The sequence below is a fragment of the Chiloscyllium plagiosum genome, chromosome 4 (genome assembly GCF_004010195.1).
Source record: "Chiloscyllium plagiosum isolate BGI_BamShark_2017 chromosome 4, ASM401019v2, whole genome shotgun sequence".
Taxonomy (NCBI): Eukaryota; Metazoa; Chordata; class Chondrichthyes; order Orectolobiformes; family Hemiscylliidae; genus Chiloscyllium; species Chiloscyllium plagiosum.
In genome coordinates this window covers 84,681,182-84,702,899 of record NC_057713.1, presented here as the reverse complement: position 1 = coordinate 84,702,899, position 21,718 = coordinate 84,681,182, and the positions used below count along the sequence as shown (strand labels likewise).

Here is a 21,718-nt window from a genome sequence, read left to right as displayed (position 1 = left end):
ACTGTTGGAATATTGCATGCAATTCTAGTCTCCTTCCTATCGGAAAGATGTTGTGAAACCTGAAAGTGTTCAGAAAAGATTTACAAGGATGTTGCCAGGGTTGGAGGATCTGAGCTACAGGGAGAGGCTGAACAGCTGGGGCTGTTTTCCCTGGAATGTCGGAGACTGAGGGGTGACCTTATAGAGGTTTACAAAATTATGAGGGGCATGGATAGGATAAATAGAAAAGTCTTTTCCCTGGGGTCAGGGAGTCCAGAATTAGAGGGCATAGGTTTAGGGTGAGAGGGGAAAGATATAAAAGAGACCTAAGGGGCAACTTTTTCACGCAGAGGGTGGTATGTGTATGGAATGAGCTGCCAGAGGATGTGGTGGAGACTGGTACAATTGCAGCATTTAAGAGGCATTTGGATGGGTATATGATTAGGAAGGGTTTGGAGGGATATGGCCAGGTGCTGGCAGGTGGGACTAGATTGGATTGGGATATCTGGTCGGCATGGACGGGTTGGACCGAAGGGTCTGTTTCCATGCTGTACATCTCTATCACTGTATTCATATACCTGTCCGGATGCCTTTGAAATGTTGTAATTCTACCAGCCTCCAACACTTCCTCTGGCACCTCATTCCATACATGCACCACACTCTGAAAACTTTCCCCTTAGGTCCCTTTTAAATCCTTCCCCCCCTCACCCTAAATCTATGCCCTCTTGTTCTGGATTCCCCCACCTGAGGAAAAAGACTATCCATGCCCCTCATGATTTTATAAGCCTCTATTATTTTACACCCCCTCCTCCAACCTAACCCAACTTCCAATGTTTCCCCAAAATATAGATCATTATTTTGTAGGCTTCAACTTCTGCCTCTCCATTTCTCAAAGTCAACCTTATATTTAGAAGTGTTTCAAGATTCAAAGGATTTACTTACTGGATGGAAGTGCTGTGATTCTGAAATGCAAGGTTCATCTTCCTCCTCTTTTATGACTCTCCTTAATAAAAATTACCTCTATGCCCAAACTCTGCCATTCAATGAGATCATGGCTGATCTGATAATGCTCCACCCCACTTGCCTGCCTTTCTCTAAGGTACTTGGTTCTGTACCGATTAAAAATCTTTCTCAGATTTGAATATGCTTAATGATAGAGTCCCTACAGCTCTGTGATAAAGAATTCGACACATTCACTACCCCGGAGAGAAAAGATTCTCCATTTCAGTTTCTTAAATGGGTGATGCCTTATTTTGCAATTTAGACCCCTGATTCTAGTTTCTCCCACAAGGGGTATCAATCTTTCCACATCTACCCTGTTGAGACCTTTATGAATCGTGTATGTTTCAATAAGAATGTCTCTCTTTATTTTAAAACTCCAATGACTACAGGTCAATCCTACTCAACCTCTCCTCATAAGAAAATCCTTCCTTGACTGGGATCAACCAAATGGAACTCCTTTGGACTGCCTCAATGCCAATATATTTTTGCTTGGTTAGGGGAACCAAAAGTGTTCTGAGTATTCTAGGTATGGTTTAACTACTGTCTGGATACAAGCTTGTGTGTGTTATGCATGAGGGCTCCCAAATTCATCTTTGCTGCAGATTTCACCAGTCTTTCTCCATTTAAATAATATTCAGCTCCTCTATTTCTCCTGTCAAAGTGCATAATCTCACATGATATGCCATCACCAGTTTCATGCCCACTCATTTAATCTATTTATATCCCTCTGCAGATTCGTAGCATGATCCTTATTACTTGCATCCCACCAAATTTTGTGTGATCCACAAATTCAGCTACAAGATATTCACTTCCCTCATCAAAGTCTAATGTTTATTCTAACACCCTTCTAAACCGAAGTGGAAATAAAGCCAGTCTATTCAATCTTTTCTCATAAGAGACAATCTAGTTATTCCAGGTATTAATCTAGTAATCATGTACTAATCTAATTTCTGTTTTAGGCTTGCTGCAATGCTCCAGTGAAGCTTAATGCAAGCTAGAGAAAGAGCAACTGATTTTCCACTTAGACACTGTACAGCTTTCAGGACTCAACATTGAATTCAATAACCTTCGAACATGAACATCGTCTTCCATTTTAATTACTATCCCCAACCCCAATATCTCATTTACATGGGATTTCTCTCAGTGAAGTCAGATTATTTTTGACTATTCATAACCTTTAGCAACTATTTTACAGCACTATCCATTCTTTACTACCATTAGCATGCCTTATCTCTCTTGTTCTGGGAACGTTTACTATCTGTTTTGTTCACTCTTCCTCCCCATTCACAATATAAAACACATTATTTTCCAGCCTTCTCTGTTTCTGACAAGTCATATGTTAACTTTGTTTCTCTTCCCTTTGCTGTTGCCAGACCTACTGAGTTGATCCAGCACTTTGTTTTTAATTCAGATTTCACGCATTCACAGTACGTAGTTGCGCAAACATTTTAGGAAACATCCTCTGTACTGCCTCCAGTGCACTTACATCCATATTGTGTGTTGCATGTTTTTGTGTATGGCATGTGTGTGTTTATCTGTCTGTTGCAACTTGACAACTTTGCAACTTCACAGCTTTAATAAATTAATGGATTGTAAGAATCAGCAATTAATCTTTCTAGAGTGAATGGTTTCTTGAGATGAATGGGACAAAGAGAAGCTGTATTAAAAGAATTAAAAACAGCATGTGAATTAACCAGCTCGGGGAAGAAAGAATGTAAACAAGCTGCTTCCTGAAAGACAGGAGATAATAACTCCTGATAACTTGCTGCCTCATGACAAATGGGCAATTAAGACTGCCTGCAGAAGTAATGCCCTGAAGTAAAGGGGTTAATTGCAGGAAAAGTTGTGTAGCTAATGCAGAATGTAAAAGGGAAGACGGGAGCTGCTTCTGATAAGAAAACAAGCTACAGACTTGAGGTCTCCAGAAGTATAATCAATTTGGGGCACGAAAGAATCTAAAGGATATCAGTATTGTCGCACCACAAACTTGAAAGAGAGAAAACTGGATAAGAATCCAAGCCCAGAACAATTCAATAGCAGAACTTTGAAGAACAACTCTGCATAAGGATTGAACCCTGGACACTTCCAGAGTTAGACCGCTGTTGGTGGGATCGTGGCAGAGTTTCACCTTAATCAGGTAATAGCCAGGTTGAGAGGCTTAACCTGCTTACTTCAGGAATCTTAATTTGTTTGCTACATGTAATAAATTTTAAATCATTGTTTTACTACTTGATTGTCTATGAGATTTAAATAGCTGAATTAAAGGTAACTTTGGCTGATTTACCCACAACAATGTAAATTCAAGGTGTGTATGTGTCTGTTTGTCTATACAGGAAATAGGAACAGGATCATTCAGTGCTTCAAGCCTGCCCCACCATTTAATCTAATCATGGCAGATCTGCCAAGGCCTCAGCTCCTCCTTTGTATCAGCTCATCACGGTATTCAACTTCCTGATATTTAAAAAATATATTTACCTCTCATTAAATACTTTGTGATCTGGTTTCTACAACACTCTGGGGTAGAGAATTCTAGATGTTCCTATGCCTCCAAGAGAAGAAATTCCTTTGCATCTCAGTTTCAAATAACTGTTCCTTTAATTTACAAATATGTCCTCAATTTCAATTCCCCACTCTTATGTTTTAATAAGATTACCTCTCAACATTCTAAACTCTAACGAATATAGCATAAGCTAATTTTATGCATTCACAGGATAAGAGTGTCACTGCCCAGCATTTATTGTCCAACCCTAATTGCCCAGAGTTATCCACATTACTGTGGGTCTACAGTTACATGTAGGCTAGACCAGGTAAGGATTAGAGACAAAAAAACTGCAGATGCTGGAATCCAAAGTAGACAGGCAGGAAGCTGGAAGAACACAGCAAATCAGGCAGCTTTAGGAGACGGAGAAGTCAACACTTCGGGTGTAACAGGGTGGTGAAGTGGGGGTAGGTGAAGACAGGCAGAGGATTTGACATGATTGGTCAATGGAGGAATGAATCCAGTAGGTGGCTAGGAGGAGTGGAAGGGAGGGGGAGGAGTTGGAAAGGGAATTGGGGAATAGGAAGGGCCGTTACTTGAAATTGGAGACGGCAGTTTCCTTCCCTAAAGAATATTAGATTTCAGATTTTAATTGAAAATCTGAAACTTCACCAACTGCATTGGTGGGATTTGAACTCTGATCCACAGAACATTACCTGGATCTCTGAATTAATAGTTCAATAATAATATCACTAGGCTGTCACCTCTTTCATGATAAATCAACCCCTTCATCCTACAAATCATCATAGGGATTCACTTTTGTCTTATCTCCAATGCCAGTATATGATTTCTTGAATATGACAACTAATATTGTTTACCTTTTTTCAACACCAGGGTAATTCCATTTTTTTTAAAACAACTCTAATTCCTTAGCAATAAGGCTCAAAATGCCATTTCCTTTCTTAACTATTTGTTGTACCTGTATGCTAACTTGTGCTTCACATGCAAGAACATGCAGATCCTTCTGTGGTGCACATTTTTGGACTCTATTTAAAAAATACTGTTTTTAATTATGCCTACCAAAGTACCACTTTGTGCATTAAACTCCATTTGCCAAGTTTTGTTCACTCACTCAACCTATTTATATCCCCTTGCAGACTCCTTATGTCCTCATCACAACATGCCCTCCCACCTATGTTTGTACCATCAGACAATTTGGAGGCATTACTCTGCTCTTCTTCTAAGTCTGTAATATAGATGATGGTAGTTGAGACCTTAGGACTGATGTTGTGCCACTCCACTTGTTACATCTTTCCAACCTGAGAAAAAGCTCTTGAATCACGATTCTCTGTTTGAGTGTGTTAACCAATCCTCATCCTATGCTAATACATTACCCGCAACGATCTTTTAGGTGGTACCTTATCAAATGCTTTCTAGAAATCCAAATACACTACATCTACTGGTTTTCTTTATCAACTCTACTTATAATATTCTCAAAGAACTTCAACCAATTTGTCAAACATGCTTTCTCTATCGCAAAACCATTCTGCCAGTTTTTTTTTAATGCATTAAACCTTTCTGAATGTCCTGCCCCTGCTTTTTGTAACAATTGATTTCTGCATTTTCCCAAGTATTTTCCAGCTTTCTTTCTCATTCGCTCTTGAATGAGACATTGCATTAGCGGTTTTCCTATCTACTGGAACCTTCTCAGACTGAGTTCTGGAATATTTTGACCAATGCCCCCATTATCTCTGCAGCCACTTTAAAAAAAATCCTTGGATGCAAGCCATTAGGTTCCAGCAACGTACCTGTATTTACTCCCATTAATTTCTAAAATACAATGTCCCTCGATAATCTTTTCAATCTTTTCTCCCATGAGCACCTTGCATATCTGTTATTTTGTAGTTTCCTCTACTATGAAAGCCATGATTGATTTCAATTATCTGTGCTTCCTTATTTGCAATTACTTGTCCACATACCAACTATATTAGCCTTCACTGTGCCATCCACTAACGGCTCCATGGATCAACCATTAAGAGCAGCACTATTGTTTCATTTGTGTCAGTGAACTAAAATCTAGTATATTTCATTCCCTTATTTCCACCCATTTGGATCTTAACCTTCTCTCTCAACTAAAAACATAGTGGCATGGTGACTCAGTGGTTAGCACTGGGTTCCAGGTTCAATTCCACCCTCAGGTGACTGTCAGTGTGCAGTCTGCACATTCTCTCTGTGTCTGTATGGGTTTCCTCTAGGTGGTCCGGTTTTCTCTCTCACCCCAAAGATTGCAGGTTAGGTGGATTGGACAAGCTAAATTACCCATTGTGTCCAGGGATAGGGTAGGGGTGTGGATCCAGATGGAATGCTCTTCAGAGGGTCAGTGTGGACCTAATGGGCTGAATGGCCTGCTTCCACACTGTAGGGATTCTATGAATCTAAAAACAGTTGGAGATCTGCTACCTCACCATTAGTTTATCAATCTGAAACAGTTCCTGACCAATGCCTCGAAGCTATAGTTAGTAAATTAGATATTGGAGTATATTTGTCAGATAATTCATTTATAAATAAAGCATACAATTTTGTCCTTGTACAAGACCACTGTTAAACCTCAGTTAGAATATGGTGTCTAATTTTGGTTGTCACACATTGTGGGTAATATTGGTGCTTTGGAAAGGATTCTAGGGAGGATCACAAGATTAATACCCAGTTTAAAACATCATATTTTAAGAGAAATAGTGATGTTGAAAGTGTTTTGATCAACTGGTGAAAGGGTTGGTTAGCACAGTTCGCTGGATGTCTTGGTGTCACCAACAATGCAGGTTCATTTCCAATCCTAACTGAAGTCATCAGGAAGACCATGTCTTCTCAACCTCACTCTTTGAGACATGGTACTCTTCATGTTAATCTTGTCACCAGTCATCTCTCTCTAATGGTCCTGTAGTACGATGATTTTCACTTTGAAAAGACTAGACTATGTTTCTGTAAGCTAACTGTTTCTATTGAATAGATTACAGAATACGGGGTCACACATACATTATACAATGTTAGAGCGGTTAGATGAGCATTTTCCAAGTAGGTCTGAAGAGCAAGTTGATGGGTTATGCAGTTAAAAACTGATTCACTAAATTCCTTCAAATGAGTATAAATACCACTAGGTGGACATTATCTTGGACTAGACATGGACAGGGTAGGAACTTCAGACTACATTCAGAAGCAAGAAAAGTTGGAAATGGAAGACAAAAGTTTTTAAACCTGTTTAGAAGACAGAGAAGATAAAGGTCAAAGATTTGGCAACAGTGGGATTTTGGTACATCCAGTAAATCCTCTCTATCTATAAAATCACAAATTTGCCTATCTGTACCAAAAAAACGGTTACAAGAATCAACATCAGTGGACTAAAATCACACAAGTGCAATTTTTAATGAGACCCACGCTCGCAAATTTCATCATTCACAGGGATTCTCAGGAAAAGAATGGTTCAATCAAGAATTGTTGAGAATGTTTCAGATGAGTTATACACACAATTTGACACATGGGAGTATGTTTTTAAGCTATTACTGAGGTATGACTGAAAGGAGGGCAGCTCAATATTTCATTACAGGATTTCAGAGAAAGATTGAAAAAGTGGGATGATTGCAATATTGACTAATGAAGCACTTAAACCTGTCTGGAGAGACAAAACGTTAAAAGGATCTTCAAATGAGCCCAAATGAATTAAACCAGAGGATAAAATCACAGACTGGAAGTGTAATTCTTTTTCCTACTTTCATGGATATGAACATCACTGTTAAGGCCAGTATTTGTTTCCCATCCTTAAATGTCTTCAAGAAAAGGGCAGAGAGTTGTCAACAGTGATTGAATGGCAATATAGTTCCAAGTGAGGTTGGTGGGTAGCTTGGAAAGGAACATGCATTTGCTTTCCTTGTATTTGTTGTCCATGTTCTTCTAGCTGTTAGAGTATCTAAGGTTTGAATGATACTTTCAAAGGAAGCCTGACATGTCACCACAGTACATTTTATAGATGGTAAGTGTTGCAGTTGGCAGTAGTAGAGGTAGTGAGTGTTTTAAGGACTGATGAAGTGCTGATTAAGTTTTCTGCTTTGCATTGAGCAATGCTAAGCTTCTTGGGTGTTGTTGAGAGCTAGATATTGCAATCAAGTGGGGAGTATTCTATTACAAGCCTTAGTTGCGCCTATAGATGGCGGACAGGCTTTGAGGAATCAAGAAAAGTTGTTTGTTGTAGAATTCTCAGCCTTTGACACATTCTTGCAGTCACAGCATTAATATGGTCAATTTAGTTGAGCTCGTCAGTGGTAACCTCAGGGTGCTGCCAGTTAAACAATGCTAATATCACTGAAGTAAAGGGAATTTGTTAAGACCCTCTTGTGGACATGGTTTTTGTGTGTTACAAACAATAGCATAGACCCCCAAACTATCAAGGGCAGACTGAAGAGCAAATATGTATGCAAACCCTTCAGAATGAAAAATATGAGAGCAACTACCATAATATTAACTGGCATAAAATTAGTCTGAAAGGCACAGAGGGAGCCAAATTCTTAATTTACATTTAGGAGAATTAGCCAGCACTGAGTAAGCGCATGTGCGTGATTTGTGATTTTGTTTTCGGGAATGAAGCTGGGGAATGGCCATTGGTGGGGAGCACTTACAGTCACAGATGCACAGCACAGAAACAGGCCCTTTGGTCCAACTCATTGATGCCAACAGGATTTTCCTAATCTAGTCCCGTTTGCCAGAATGTAGCCCATATCCCTCTAACTGAAGCCTTCTTATTCATGTACCCATCCAGGTGCCTTTAAATGTTGTAATTGTACTAGCCTCCAACACTTCCTTTGGCAGTTCATTCGATAGATGCACCACCTGCTGTGTGAAAAAATGGTCCCTTAGGTCCCTTTTAAATCTTTCCCTTCTAACCTTAAACCTATGCCCTCTAGTTTTGGACTCCCCTACCAGGGAAAGACTTTGATTATTCACCCTATTTATGCCCCTTATGATTTTATAAACTAATATAAGGTCACCCCTTCGCCTCTGAGGCTCTAGGGAAAATAGCCCCAGCCTATTCAGCTTCTCCCTGTAGCTCAAAACTTCCACCAATCTATTATAATTCAGTTACATTTGAAGTGGTTATGTAAAAGGAAATCCAGAATAAAAGTAAGTTAGGGCAAAGCTAATTTTACTAATCTGAAGGTTGTGATTTCGTTAAAATGGACTGTGGGCAGCTATTTGAAGTAAATCAGCATCAGTAATAGTAATCAGAAAATGTTGAGTGTGTTCAAAGCAAGTTTGTTCTCAAAGAAAAAGGGTAGAATGAAAAAAAGGGAAGTTTATGACAAACATCAAAGGCTCGTTGCTGCAAAAAACATGGAACAAGTAACAAGTGTTAGCATGAGATTAAACAGCAAGGTCATGATAAAAATATTGGCAAGTAAACTGAAGGAATCTCAAAGAATTTCTTGCAAATATATTAAAAGCAAGAGTGAACTAAAGGAACAGTATCGCTCAGTAAGAACCATGACAGTGATCTCAATGTAGAAGTGGGGGATATGGGTATGGTTCTTAATAGGTACATGAAAACATATGAATTAGGAGTAGGACCATTTAGCTCCAAGCCTGCTCCATCATTTGATAAGATTATGGCTCATATGATTTTGGCCTCAGCTTCACAGTTCCAATATAAATTCATGATACAAAATCTTTTAGAACTGGCTTTTAAAAATTGTTTTAATTGCACAAAATGCCAATGAAAAGTTCCAAAAATGAACATTCTAAAGCAATTACTCTTAAGACTTACCCACCACTCCTGGTCCTCTTCACCAGTTACGACAATCACTTCTCCCTCAATAAAGGTAAGTTCATCGTCATTGTCAGCTTGGCAGTCATATATGGTTTTTACCCTGCGGATTTTGTTCTTTGCCTTTGAAGAGAAATTGTAATTATTAAGACAGATAAACAAAGCATTTGTCACAGTCAGCAAATGCAGCATTATATTTAAGCATGAAAACAGAAAATCTTCGGCACAGGACAAGATAAATATTATAAAGATTTTACAAGTTTTGAAGCACCATTTTTATTGTCATAAATTATTTAACATTTTCATTTAGTGTTATATCAACTTCCTATTTTCAAATGTTGAATACAAAATTCATATAACTACAATACAGTAACTTGTGTCGGTAAACAGGTTACATGTCAGTGCATTTATATGATCTACAAAACATCAATTATTTTTATTCAGACATAAAATATACAGCAGAATTCATTTATGGGCACTTGGTAGCTACAAGCATGAGATCCTGTTTGCCAAATGCCACTTCCAGTTAAATTGGCTATACTTATTAGTCGGATGGGCTCTCAAAACGTTGGAAAGGTAGATGTGTTTGGGTGGCATGTTGGCTCAGTGGTTAGTACTGCTGTCACACAGTTCAATCCAGCCTTGTGTGACTATCTTGTGGAGTTTGAACATTCTCTCTTGTCTGCGTGGGTTTCCTCTGGGTGTTCCAGTTTCCTCCCATCGTCAAAAGATGTGGAGGTTAGGTAGACTGGCTATGCTAAATTGCCCATAGTGTGCAGGCATGTGCATGCTATGTGAATTAGCCATGCTAAATGCAGGGCTGCAGCAACTTCTTTTTTTAGGTGGCGGGGGGAGGTGGGGTGTCTGGGTGGGATGCTCTTTGGAGAATAAATTATACTGAATACCCTCTTACACTCTGTAGGGATTCTATGAAATACATTCCGAGAGTATAGATAGTTTGAATTGTGTGGTAGGGATTTTAACAGTTCATTATTAAACTGCTGATCTCAATGTTACTTGCTGTTTAATAAGCAGCTTCAAACAGCAAAGCAGTGCTGTACTCACAATGATAGAAAGCTGTCCATAAGGCACTGCGTGGTTTTCATGCTGTGATCATATGAAGATCTATACAAACTATTGACAACAAAATATATACTGTAATAATTATTTAGCTTTTAGGGCCGAATTATTGAATGGCGATGCTATTTAAGCTCTGAATTAAATATGCAAGATCAAAGAGTACTGTTTTGACATAAATTCTTCCCTTCTCCCAAACAGGAATGTTTCAACAGTCTGATAGATCATCTGTTTTGAAGAGAAGTCATACTGGACTCCATTTCACTTTCAACAGGTGCTGTCAGACCTGCTGGGTTTTTCCAGAAACTTGTTTTTATTTGGATCAATAGCATCTGCAGTACTTTGCTTTTATTATGTCACTACATAATACTGAAATCATGGAACAATTTCATGGAACAGACACTCCTAAGTCCAGGTATCATGACAATGGAAACTGCAAATACCAGGAGTCAAAATCATACACAACATTTTTCTGTATTTTGGGATAGTGCAACAGAAATGCTCTCTGACTGATACTAAGGTTTGTGGAGTGCCAAAATTACCTATTCTTGCCACTGTGTGGTGCTGTTCTTCCTGTACTGACAAGTTATACCAGTAGTTAAAATTGATTGGTTTAAGCTAACCAAATAACTGAATTTTATTGAAATTGATTGCTAAGATTTAAAAAAAATGTATGGAAAATATTTTTTCATTATGTTAATTTATTTCTAAAATTATTTTCCTAAAACCTTCAAGTGTTAGTTTATGTGGGCTGAATAAATCATGGAGTCAGTCATAGAGATGCAAAAGACAGAAACAGACCTTTTGGTTCAACTTGTCCATGTCAACAGGATTTTCCTAAATTAATCTAGTCCCATTTGCCAGAATGTGGCCCATATCCCTCTAAACTCTTCTTATTCATATACCTATCCAGATGCCTTTTAAATGTTGTAATCGTACTAGCCTCCAACACTTCCTCTGGCAGCTTATTTGATACGCGCACCATCCTCTGCGTGAAAACGTCGCCCCTTAGGTTTCTTTTAAATTTTTCCCACACTGTAAACCTATGCCCTCTAGTTCTGGACTCCCACACCCCAGGGAAAAGTACCTTTTCTATTTACCTTATTCATGCCCTTCATAATTTTATAAACCTCTTTTGTTTTAATTTATACGATTTTTATCAGAACTTTTGATGATCTTATTCCTAAATTCCTTTTTTTATGCAAATTGAAAATTATTGCTTTGGTTATAAATGTTCAGATTAATGCTATCTCAGAAGCAAGGGCCCACAATGACTGACTAATTTCTCAAATTCATCATTTATTTCCCTTTGCTTTTACACAATGACATGAAGATGTTTCTCATATCTTGACATGAAACTTGTTATAAACCAGCAAATTGTTACAGCTTGGGGCTTGCATTTATTTTACTGGCAGCACCACAATGCATGTGTGTTAGAACAAGACTTCAAGCTTCCTGACTGCTGCATCATAAACCATTATGTCACTTGCAGTACTTTAAAAGTACAGAGAAAACACATCCTCTCTTTTTCAATCTATGAAGGAAGAAAGAGTTATGGGGAAAACAGAGGAAAGTGTAACTGAGGATTACCTGATCAACCATGATCTCAATAAATAATCTCAATACTGGATGGCTGAATGTCTATTTCTGCTTCTATGTCTTATATTTGGAGAAGAAATTCTCATTGAAAATCAACTCTCTGAAGATTAAGTGCATTCTCAGTGACATATAATTTAAATTGTCAATGGTTTTGACTACTGTGTTGCTTGCTTTCTTCTTGACAAACACTTCTACACTGCTTGGTAGTCATTCAATCTTTTTCTTCCTGCTGTCCCTTGTGCTGCGCTGTGACCAGCCCTCTAAATGTGCTACCCATATTATTCAGCTTCATGGATGCATCACAGTATCTCCAGCTGCCATTGGAGCTCTGAAACCTAGGGCTCTTTTCAAGGAAACAGTATAATGACTATTCAACTGAACAAGTAGACGACCTTTTTAAACTATGTGTAACTGGGTAGGAGGGGGAGACCGGCTTATAAATTTGCTTTTCATGATCCAGGTATTACACTTTTTAACCCATGTTTCACAAATGCTTTTTCTTTGATTGTCATATAATGTGATCTGAACATGCACATTGTAATTAGTTGCTTTGTTGTCTGTATGCAACAATTCAATACAATTCTAACAAATATTGCCAAAGAATCCTTTGAGTAGTTGAAATGGTAAAGTACTCCTCTGATGTTCAGGCTAAAGAAATGATTTGGTAAAAGACAGTGTTAAATGTATTTAGTGAACACGTGATGTTGACATTCAATGCATGAAATGCATATTTTTCTATTTCACCCTGGTATTATTGGCCTTTTATATTGATTAACACAAAAATTGTGACGTGATAGTGTCCCTTTCTCTGAGCCACAAAATTCTTCCAGCCTCAGAGGTGTCTCAAAACATGTTCAAACATGCTAATTTAAATAATGTTTTTTAAAAAAATACAACTGAGATAAACAGAAAACAAGTGCACAGGATCAATCTTTAGTCAGTGCTGAGGTAACTTCTGTTCGAGTGACAGCAGCATTCCTAAAATGAGCCTCCACATTGTCAGTTAATAAAGGGTAATGGGCCATATTCCTGCTCTGAGCATTATTTGATATCCTGAATGAAATATTGGCGTGTAAGAGTGTGGTAAGGAGGGGATTGGGCTTGGTATCTACAGTTGAATAATTTACGAATACTAGTTGGCAAGATTCACATGCTTAAAGGCCGCTTGGAAGAGGTAGTAAACCTAGTAAATAGACAGTGTTTTCAGGACCAAAGGTAAGGAGGGAAAATAGAGAGGCAAAAACTACTACATTATTCATCAAGTGGTCATGGAAAATTCCTGACAAACACAGACAATTCCACTGCAAGTTTTCAAAATGTATTTTAAAAGGTTCAACTTCAAAGACAGTCATCAATCCAGAGAGGTTTCATGAATTCCAGGTGGCAGTGACGTAGAAGAATGTTAGATGATATGGAAAAGAGACTTGTTGTGATCCTTTAGATATTTTAGGAAGTTTCCTGGACTTAATACAGCCTGGTCCAGGAAAAGGAGTGTTTCATTTTTAAGGGTTGTCTTGGTCTCCAATCTCTGAACTTTGCCTTTTAGAAGTTTCTCCCGATGAGTTGTGTAAGAAGCCATTCTCACCTTTAGGTTGACACGAGTTTTGTAAATTGTATTTCCTTCTATTCAAGATGAAGGATGAGAAATTCCAAATGGAACTTCTTAAAACAAGGATATCAGCCTGAATAGGCAATATTAGTTCTGCAAACAGCATGGGTGATTTTGCTGAGTCAACAAGGCCAAATTCTGTTATTCGAGAAACCCTATACACCTAACCTATTTGAAAAGCACTGATCAAGTGTTTAATCATTGTCTCAAAATAGACCTTGTACTTCATATGGAATCATGAAAACATTTAAATACTTTGAACATGGCCAAAAGAGCTGAGGCGAAAGTGACAGCCCTTGAAAAGCAACATTTGGCTGAGTATGGTATAAAGGGGCCTTGGAAAAATTAGTCACTTGCAATTTGGTGGGGGGAGGAGTGAACAAGAGGCTCACCATCATGTTCTCAAGGGCAACATATGCTGACCATCCCAGCAGCACAAACATCCCATGAAAAAACATCAAAAAACCTTCACTGGTTGGAGTTATACCCAGCACAAAGGAAAATGACTGTGATTGTAGAAGGCCAATCATCTCATACCTGGAACATCTCTGCGGGTTTTTCTCAGGGGAGTGACCTAGGCCCAACTCTCTTCTGTTACTTCAATGATCTTCCCTCCATCATAAATTCAAAATGAGGGATGATTGCACATATTCGATACATTGAGCACTTTTCAGTTACAAGTACAGTCCTATCCACATGTAGCATGACCCAGATAACATTTACTGCCAAGTAACATTTACAATAAACCAATGTTAGGCAATAACTATTTTCAACATGAAGGAATCTAACTGTCTCTCCTTGACATTACCATTACTGAATATCCCATTATCAGCTTCCAGAATTTACCACTGACCAGAAACTGGACTTGACAGTTATATAAATGCTGTAACTACAACAGCAGGTCAGAGAACAGGAATTCTGTAGTAAGTAACTCATCTCTTGGCTCACCAAACACAAGGCAGAAGTCAGGAATACTCACTGTTTGCTTGGATGAATGCAGCTTCAAGACACAATATGCTCAAAGTATCCAGGATGAAACAGTCCACTTGAATGGCACCCCACTCACCATCTTCAACATTCACTCCCTCCACTACTAACATACAGTGGCAGAGTGTGCACCATCTACAAGGTGGACTGCAGCCACACCTTCCAAACCAATGACCTCTACCACCTAGAAAGACAAGGCAGCAGATTCATAGGAGCACCATCACCTGCAAAAGTACCCTTGCATGCCACATACCATCCTGACGTGGAAGCATATTGCCACTACCACACCACTGTTCAGTCAAAATCCTAGAACCCCTTCTAAAGTCACTAATTACTAATTGGCTCTTTTTCATTACATAATTCTCAATTGAAAATTGCTTGTTCTCTAGTCAGCTCTTTAATATATTGCTCAAGAAACCTAACCTAAGGACAATCCAGCTTTTGTGTTCAATTAGTTTACCCAGTCTAAATGCAGAATGAATTTATCCATGATTACTGTGTTGCTAATGCTGCAAGCTTCTCTCATTTTCTTATTTATACCATGTCCCGCGCTACCACTACCATTGCTACATAGACCACTAGTGGTCTGTAAATAACTCCAGGAGAAAGTGAGGACTGCAGATGCTGGAGATCAGAGCTGAAAATGTGTTGCTGGAAAAGCGCAGCAGGGCAGGCAACATCCAAGGAGCAGGAGAATCGATGTTTCGGGCATGAGCCCGAAGAAGATTCCTGAAGAAGGGCTCATGCCCGAAACGTCGATTCTCCTGCTCCTTGGATGCTGCCTGGCCTGCTGCGCTTTTCCAGCAACACATTTTCAGCTGTAAATAACTCCAATCATGTTTGCTACCACTTGCTGTTTCTTAGTTTCACCAGATTCCATACATTGTTATTTAATTTGAGATTCTCATTTCTCATTTATTATGAGTGCCACTCTCCCTTCATTTCCTTCTTGACCCTCCTTCCTAAATGTCAAATATTCCTGAATATTCAGTTCCCAGTCAAGACCACCATGCAGCCACGTTTCTGTAATTCCAATTATATCAATCATTTATCTTACTTTTTGCTGTTTAGATCGTCTACTTGCGAATACTATGTGCATTCAGGTGGAGTGCCCTTTGTCTTTTCGACATCATTCTGCATTCAAAGTATACTCAATACTTGGCTTTGTGTCACCTTATTTCTAGGATTCCTCACAGCTTTTTTATTTCCTGTTACCAACTTAATTCACTTTCAAACGGGGTTATCCCTCAGCTTCCATTGAATAAATTGATTAAATTAGACCTGTTTTGACATTCAGGAATGTGATCTGGACTCTTTTATGCCTATCACTGAGATTGTTTGCAGATTTTAGACTGAATTGCCATATGCCACAATTCAACTCTTTTCTTTACTAGAACTGACCAAAACATTTTTTGATGACTAATGTGAGACATAGGAAGTAATACATCAAACCTTAGTGAAACTAAACTACCCAAATTTTAGCAAATGCCAACATTTTCAACATATTGTCATACTGCAAAGGCATCTTTTTTCCTGTTGTTGGGAAAGAATAGTGATGTGCTAATGGTTCCCTTGCGCCAGGGTCAAGGATGTCAGTAAGCAATTGTAAGGAAATCTGATGGGGAAGATGAACAGCAGAAATCACAGCCCACACTTGTACAAATGACCAAGGCACAGAGCGGAAAAAGTTGTCTTGCAGTTAGAATTTAGGCAGCTAGGTAGGAAATTAACAATCGGGGCCTCAAAAGTACTAATCACTGAGTTATGGGAATATGTTGCAATTGCCATGTTGAAATTTAATATTATAGCTTTAACAAAGACCTGGCTCAGAGAAGGGCAGGACTAAAATTGCAGAAATACTGGCCATAATGTTTTCCCTTGGGTGGTGCTAGGGGACTGAAGAATTCGAAATGTTACATTCTTGTTCAAAAATGGGTGTAAAATTAAACTCAGCAATTACAGGCCAGTCAGTTTAAATTTGGTGGTGAGGGAAACTTAAAGTAATTGGAAATAAAATTAACATCCGCACGGACAATTGCAGATTAATTAAGGAACATTAGCAAGGATTTCTTCCAGGAAAATCATGTTAAATAATTCGAGTTTTGTTTTGAAGAGGTTACAAATAGGGTTGATGAGGTATACATGTATTTACAAAAGGTATCTGATACAGTGTTGTGAGCAAAACTATAGTTTTTGGATTAAAAGGGACAGTAGCAACATGCACATGAAATTGGCTCAGTAACAGGAAATGAGTAATGGTTAGCAGACGCTTATCAGATTGCAAGAAGATGTATACTGGAGATGTCCAGAGATCAGTATTAGTATCCTTACTTTTCCTGACAGAGATCTTAATGCCTGGTTGTTTGGTGTGCAGAACAGTTTCAAAGTTTGTACATGCCATGAAACTTGAAAGCATTTTGAACAGTGAGGCCAAATTGGTGAAATAAGTGCATAGGTGACCAATAATGCCTATAATTCTTTGTTTGGTGCGTGGACTCTGAGGTCCTTTGAAAATGATGACTTCTAAACCCATAAATCAATGTGTTGGCATGTTGATCAGCGTGCATGGATTCTCGATTGCTGTGCAGCTTAGAGGGAACACCACAGGTACCAGACAGAGGTTAATATGATGAAATATGAAATCACAGAACTGTCATGGTGCAGAAGGCAGCTGTTTGGCTCATCATGTCTGCACCAATTCTATTACCTAGCATCAATCTCTTGCCTTTTCCGCATATCCTTGCACTCAATTACTATCCTAAAAACCATTCAATGCTCTTTTGAATACCTCAATCAAAACTGCCTCCACCACATTTCCAGGCAATTTATTTCATATCCTAACCACTCAATTTTTTCTCTTTTATGAGCATGAACAGCTAACTATCTACTATACTCAGCCTGCCCATGATTTTGAAACCCTTTATCAAATTTCCTCTCAGCCACTTTCTCTTCAAGGGTCCCAAATTCTTCAATCTATTCTCATAACAAAAGTCATACATATCAGTATGAAGACTATGGAGAGACAATATAAAATTAAAAGCATAACTCTAAAAGGGGTGCAGAAGCAGAGAGACTTTGATGCAGATGTGCATAAACAATTAAAGGTGGCAGGACAGGTTGAGAAAGCAGTTAACAAATATATAGCAAACTTGGCTTTATAAATAAACGCACAGAGCACAAGAGTGAGGTTATGCTGAACTTGTATAAAACACTAGTTTGGTCTCAGCTGGAGCACTGCACTTTTGGAAGGATGTAAAGGCACTGAACAGAATGCAGAAAAGACTCAAAAGAATGATTTTAAGGATGAGTTATGAAGATAGAAGAAATGGTGACTAATTTCCTTGTAGAAAAGAAGATTGCGAGGAGATTTGATAGGGGTACTGAAAATCATGAGGGATCACAGTGTAGTTAGGGAGAAACTATTCACATTGGTAGAATAATTGAGAACAAGAGGACACAGATTTAAATAAATAGTAAAAACTGCAAAAGTATCATAAGAAAAGCATTATAACAAAAAAAATGATCAATGATTACTAAATGTAGTGATATTGGACTAAGCCCAACTCTCTGCAACTAGATCCTCAGTTTCCTGACCCACAGGCCACAATCAGTGAAGACTGGGGACAATATTTCATCCTCACCAACATTCAACACTGGAGCCCCCCAGAGGTGTGTACTCAGCCCCCTACTGTACTCACTGTATACCCATGACTGCGTTGCCAAATACCAGACTAATGCCATTTACAAGTTCGCTGATGACACCACGATAGTTGGTCGAAACTCAGATGGTGATAAAACAGACTATAGACGGGATAGTGGAAGACCTAGAAAAATGCTGCACTGAGAACAATCTAGATCTCAATGCCAGCAAAACCAAGGAGCTCATTATTGACTTTCGGCAGGATGTTACTCCTGCCCCCTACACAGCACAGAGGTGGAACAAGTGGAGAGTGTCAAGTTTCTGGGAGTGGTCATCCACAACAAGTTTTCGTGGACTCTTCATGTGGACACACTGGTTACAAAGGCCCAACAGCATCTCTTCTTCCTCAGGCAGCTGAGAAATTTTGACATGACAGCAAATACCCTTGCCAACATTTATAGGAAGGCCAACCTCCCATCTATAGAATCCATCTACCAAGCCTGCTGTCAAGGAAAGGCCGCCAGCATTCTCAAAAATCTACCTCACCCTGGCAATGCTTTTCTACAATCTCTACCATCGGGGAGGAGGTACAGAAGCCTGAACACGCATCAGCGGTTTTGAAATGGTTTCTACTCTACTGTTGTTAGAATACTGAATGGACTCACAAACTATTAACATTTGCCTGTACCTGTGTTTTTGTTTTGCCACTGTTTACCTATTTTTTACTTATCTATGCTATTTAACTATGTGATCTGCCTGTATTGCTCACAAGACAAAGCTTTTCACTGTGCCTCGGTACACGTGACAATAAATTAAATTTAATGCAACAAGTGGTTATGGTTTGTAATGCACTGACTTAGAATGTGATGAAATCAAAGGGAATTAGACTTTAATCTGAAAAGGATGTACAGGGTTAAGGTGAGAAGGCAAGAAAATGGCATGAGGTGGATTGCTCATTTGGAGGGCAGTGGAAAAAACATTGGGTTAAATGGCTTTCTTCTGTAATTTTATAATTCTGAGATTCTAGAACATCAAGATTGAATCTGCCTCTTTCACTCCCAGACAATGCATTCCAGATTCTGAGCTAAACTAGATAATAAAAGTCCTGCTCAAGGCACCTTTGTTCTCTTTTGGCCAAACAGATTAAATATGCCTTCTCCAATTCTCAAACATTTCCTACTTGCTACTTTGTGTAGAATAGTTGTGATTTTGAACATTGCTATCAAATCTCCTCACACTCTGGATTAGTGGTGCTGGAAGAGCACAGCAGTTCAGGCAGCATCCAAGGAGCTTCGAAATCGACGTTTCGGGCAAAACCCTTTCCTGATGAAGGGCTTTTGCCCGAAACGTTGATTTCGAAGCTCCTTGGATGCTGCCTGAACTGCTGTGCTCTTCCAGCACCACTAATCCAGAATCTGGTTTCCAGCATATGCAGTCATTGTTTTACATTATCAAATCTCCTCATAACCTTTTCTTAAACTACGACCTCTCCAATTATTCCAAGTAATTCCATTATTCCAATGAAGAAGAACCTAATTCTCATAGATCTTTCTTACACCTTTTCTAAAGACTTCCTATCCTTCCTAATTTGTGGTGGTTAGAATCGGACACATCCAGAGCCGAACTGTTGTTTTATAAATGTTCATTATAACCTACTTGCCTTTGTCCCCTTGCCTTGGAGGTCCAGAGTCTTTTAATCACTTTCTCAACCTGTCCTGTTGATCTTCAACGATTTGGGTATGGAGTTTGCTGATTGGACTCTCTTGAATTTATTTGTTACTGTTACTTTTGTGGTGACTGAAAGTGGGGTTTGAGATTTGTCTCATTTCCCTGAAAACTGGTTGATCGGTGGGGTTTAGGGTCTGCCTTTGCTGCCCCTTTCCCCTGGAAATTGCTGTTTCTTGTATATGACAGTTCATGCTAACTATTTGCTTGTAATTTGTATTGGTTTAAATAAAAAAGAAATGACAGATATATTCAGGATATTATTGGCCTCTCCGGTGTTTTTTTTCTTCCAGGTGGTGGAATATCAGTAAAGTTTTCTGCACTCGATGTTTCTTCACTGTGTATTGCATCCTGCACACACATGACATGGGTGCTGGGGAGAAATAAGCACTACTACTGTTTGGCAATAGTGTTGCGGATTAAAAAAAAAACAAATTTAACCAGGACATGAGAATCTCCTCAGTTCAGGCACTGACTCGGAGTTGGCTGGCCACAGCCAGTGTATTACTGTGGGTTCTTTTGTTTTTGAGGACTGGCTGGGGTGCAGTCACTGTGATTTGCTGTTTGTTTGAACTGGTTCCTGAACTGACCGCCAGTGCCACTGAGGAAACAAAGAAATATAATCAGGAGATGAGAATCTCCTCAGTTCAGGCAATTGACCCCAAGCTGGCTGACCACAGCCAGTGTACTTGCACAAGTAAATAAAGAGTGACTTGATGACAGAATACCAGCTCTGTGCAGTTATTTCAGCATAATTACAGATTAAATTGAACTTGAAATAAGTATACTTACTGTATTTATCTTCCGTGGTAGGGGTACAGGGGTTTCAGGTAAACTGGGAGGTGTACCATTTGCATCTTCAGATGGCTGTTTCTGCAGTATGTCCCTTGTCTGTGGCTTTGGAGAAATCTCCTGAACCTGTGGCTTTTGGGACATCTCCACAGGCTGGGACTTTTGGATGACTTCTCCGATATGGGGTTTTTGAGGGATTTCTCCTGGCTGTGGTTTTGGTGGCAGATCTTTGGGTTTTTGAGGCAGGTCCCCCGGATGCGGCTTCTGGGGTAAGTCCCCTGGATGCGGCTTCTGGGGCAGGTCCCCCGGATGCGGCTTCTGGGGCAGGTCCCCCGGATGCGGCTTCTGGGGCAGGTCTCCCGGATGCGGCTTCTGGGGCAGGTCTCCCGGATGCGGCTTCTGAGGCACGTCTCCCGGATGCGGCTTCTGGGGCAGGTCTCCCGGATGCGGCTTCTGGGGCAGGTCTCCCGGATGCGGCTTCTGGGGCAGGTCTCCCGGATGCGGCTTCTGAGGCACGTCTCCCGGATGCGGCTTCTGGGGCAGGTCTCCCGGATGCGGCTTCTGGGGCAGGTCCCCCGGATGCGGCTTCTGGGGCAGGTCCCCCGGATGCGGCTTCTGGGGCAGGTCCCCTGGATGCGGCTTCTGGGAGGGATCTTCCACATGTGATTTCTGGGTCAGGTCTCCTGGATGTGGCTTCTGAAAAGTGTCTGGATTTGATTTATCTACTGAACTGTGATGGATACTATCGATTTTTCTCAAGGACACTGGAAGTTGGAAGAAGTACAAAGATTAGTGTTTTTCAGTTGAAGTACTCATTTGGGTTATAAAACTAAACATCACTATAAAATATCTTTCATCCTTTAACAGGGTGAAAGTTTGTGAAAATCATTTCACAAATAGATGAAAAATGACTAGACAAACAATGTGAACCTTACTTTGAAATGAAAATCAGTTCTAATCAAAATATAAAGCTTGTTTTACTGTGTCTTACACCATTCCTCCCTTTCCCTCAAGTTCTTC

At 39.5% G+C, this 21,718-nt stretch overlaps 1 protein-coding gene across 1 annotated transcript in view; it reads right to left on the bottom strand.

Moving 5' to 3' along the window:
- LOC122549488 (arf-GAP with SH3 domain, ANK repeat and PH domain-containing protein 1-like) overlaps positions 1-21,718 on the bottom strand; it is a 363,467-nt gene that overhangs the window by 7,451 nt on the left and 334,298 nt on the right. Inside the window, exons 29-30 of the mRNA XM_043689348.1 lie at positions 20,699-21,462; positions 9,270-9,392 (exon numbers count right to left, since the gene is read on the bottom strand). Of these exons, the coding sequence (XP_043545283.1) occupies positions 9,270-9,392; positions 20,699-21,462 (887 nt within the window). The remainder of the gene's footprint in view (positions 1-9,269; positions 9,393-20,698; positions 21,463-21,718) is intronic.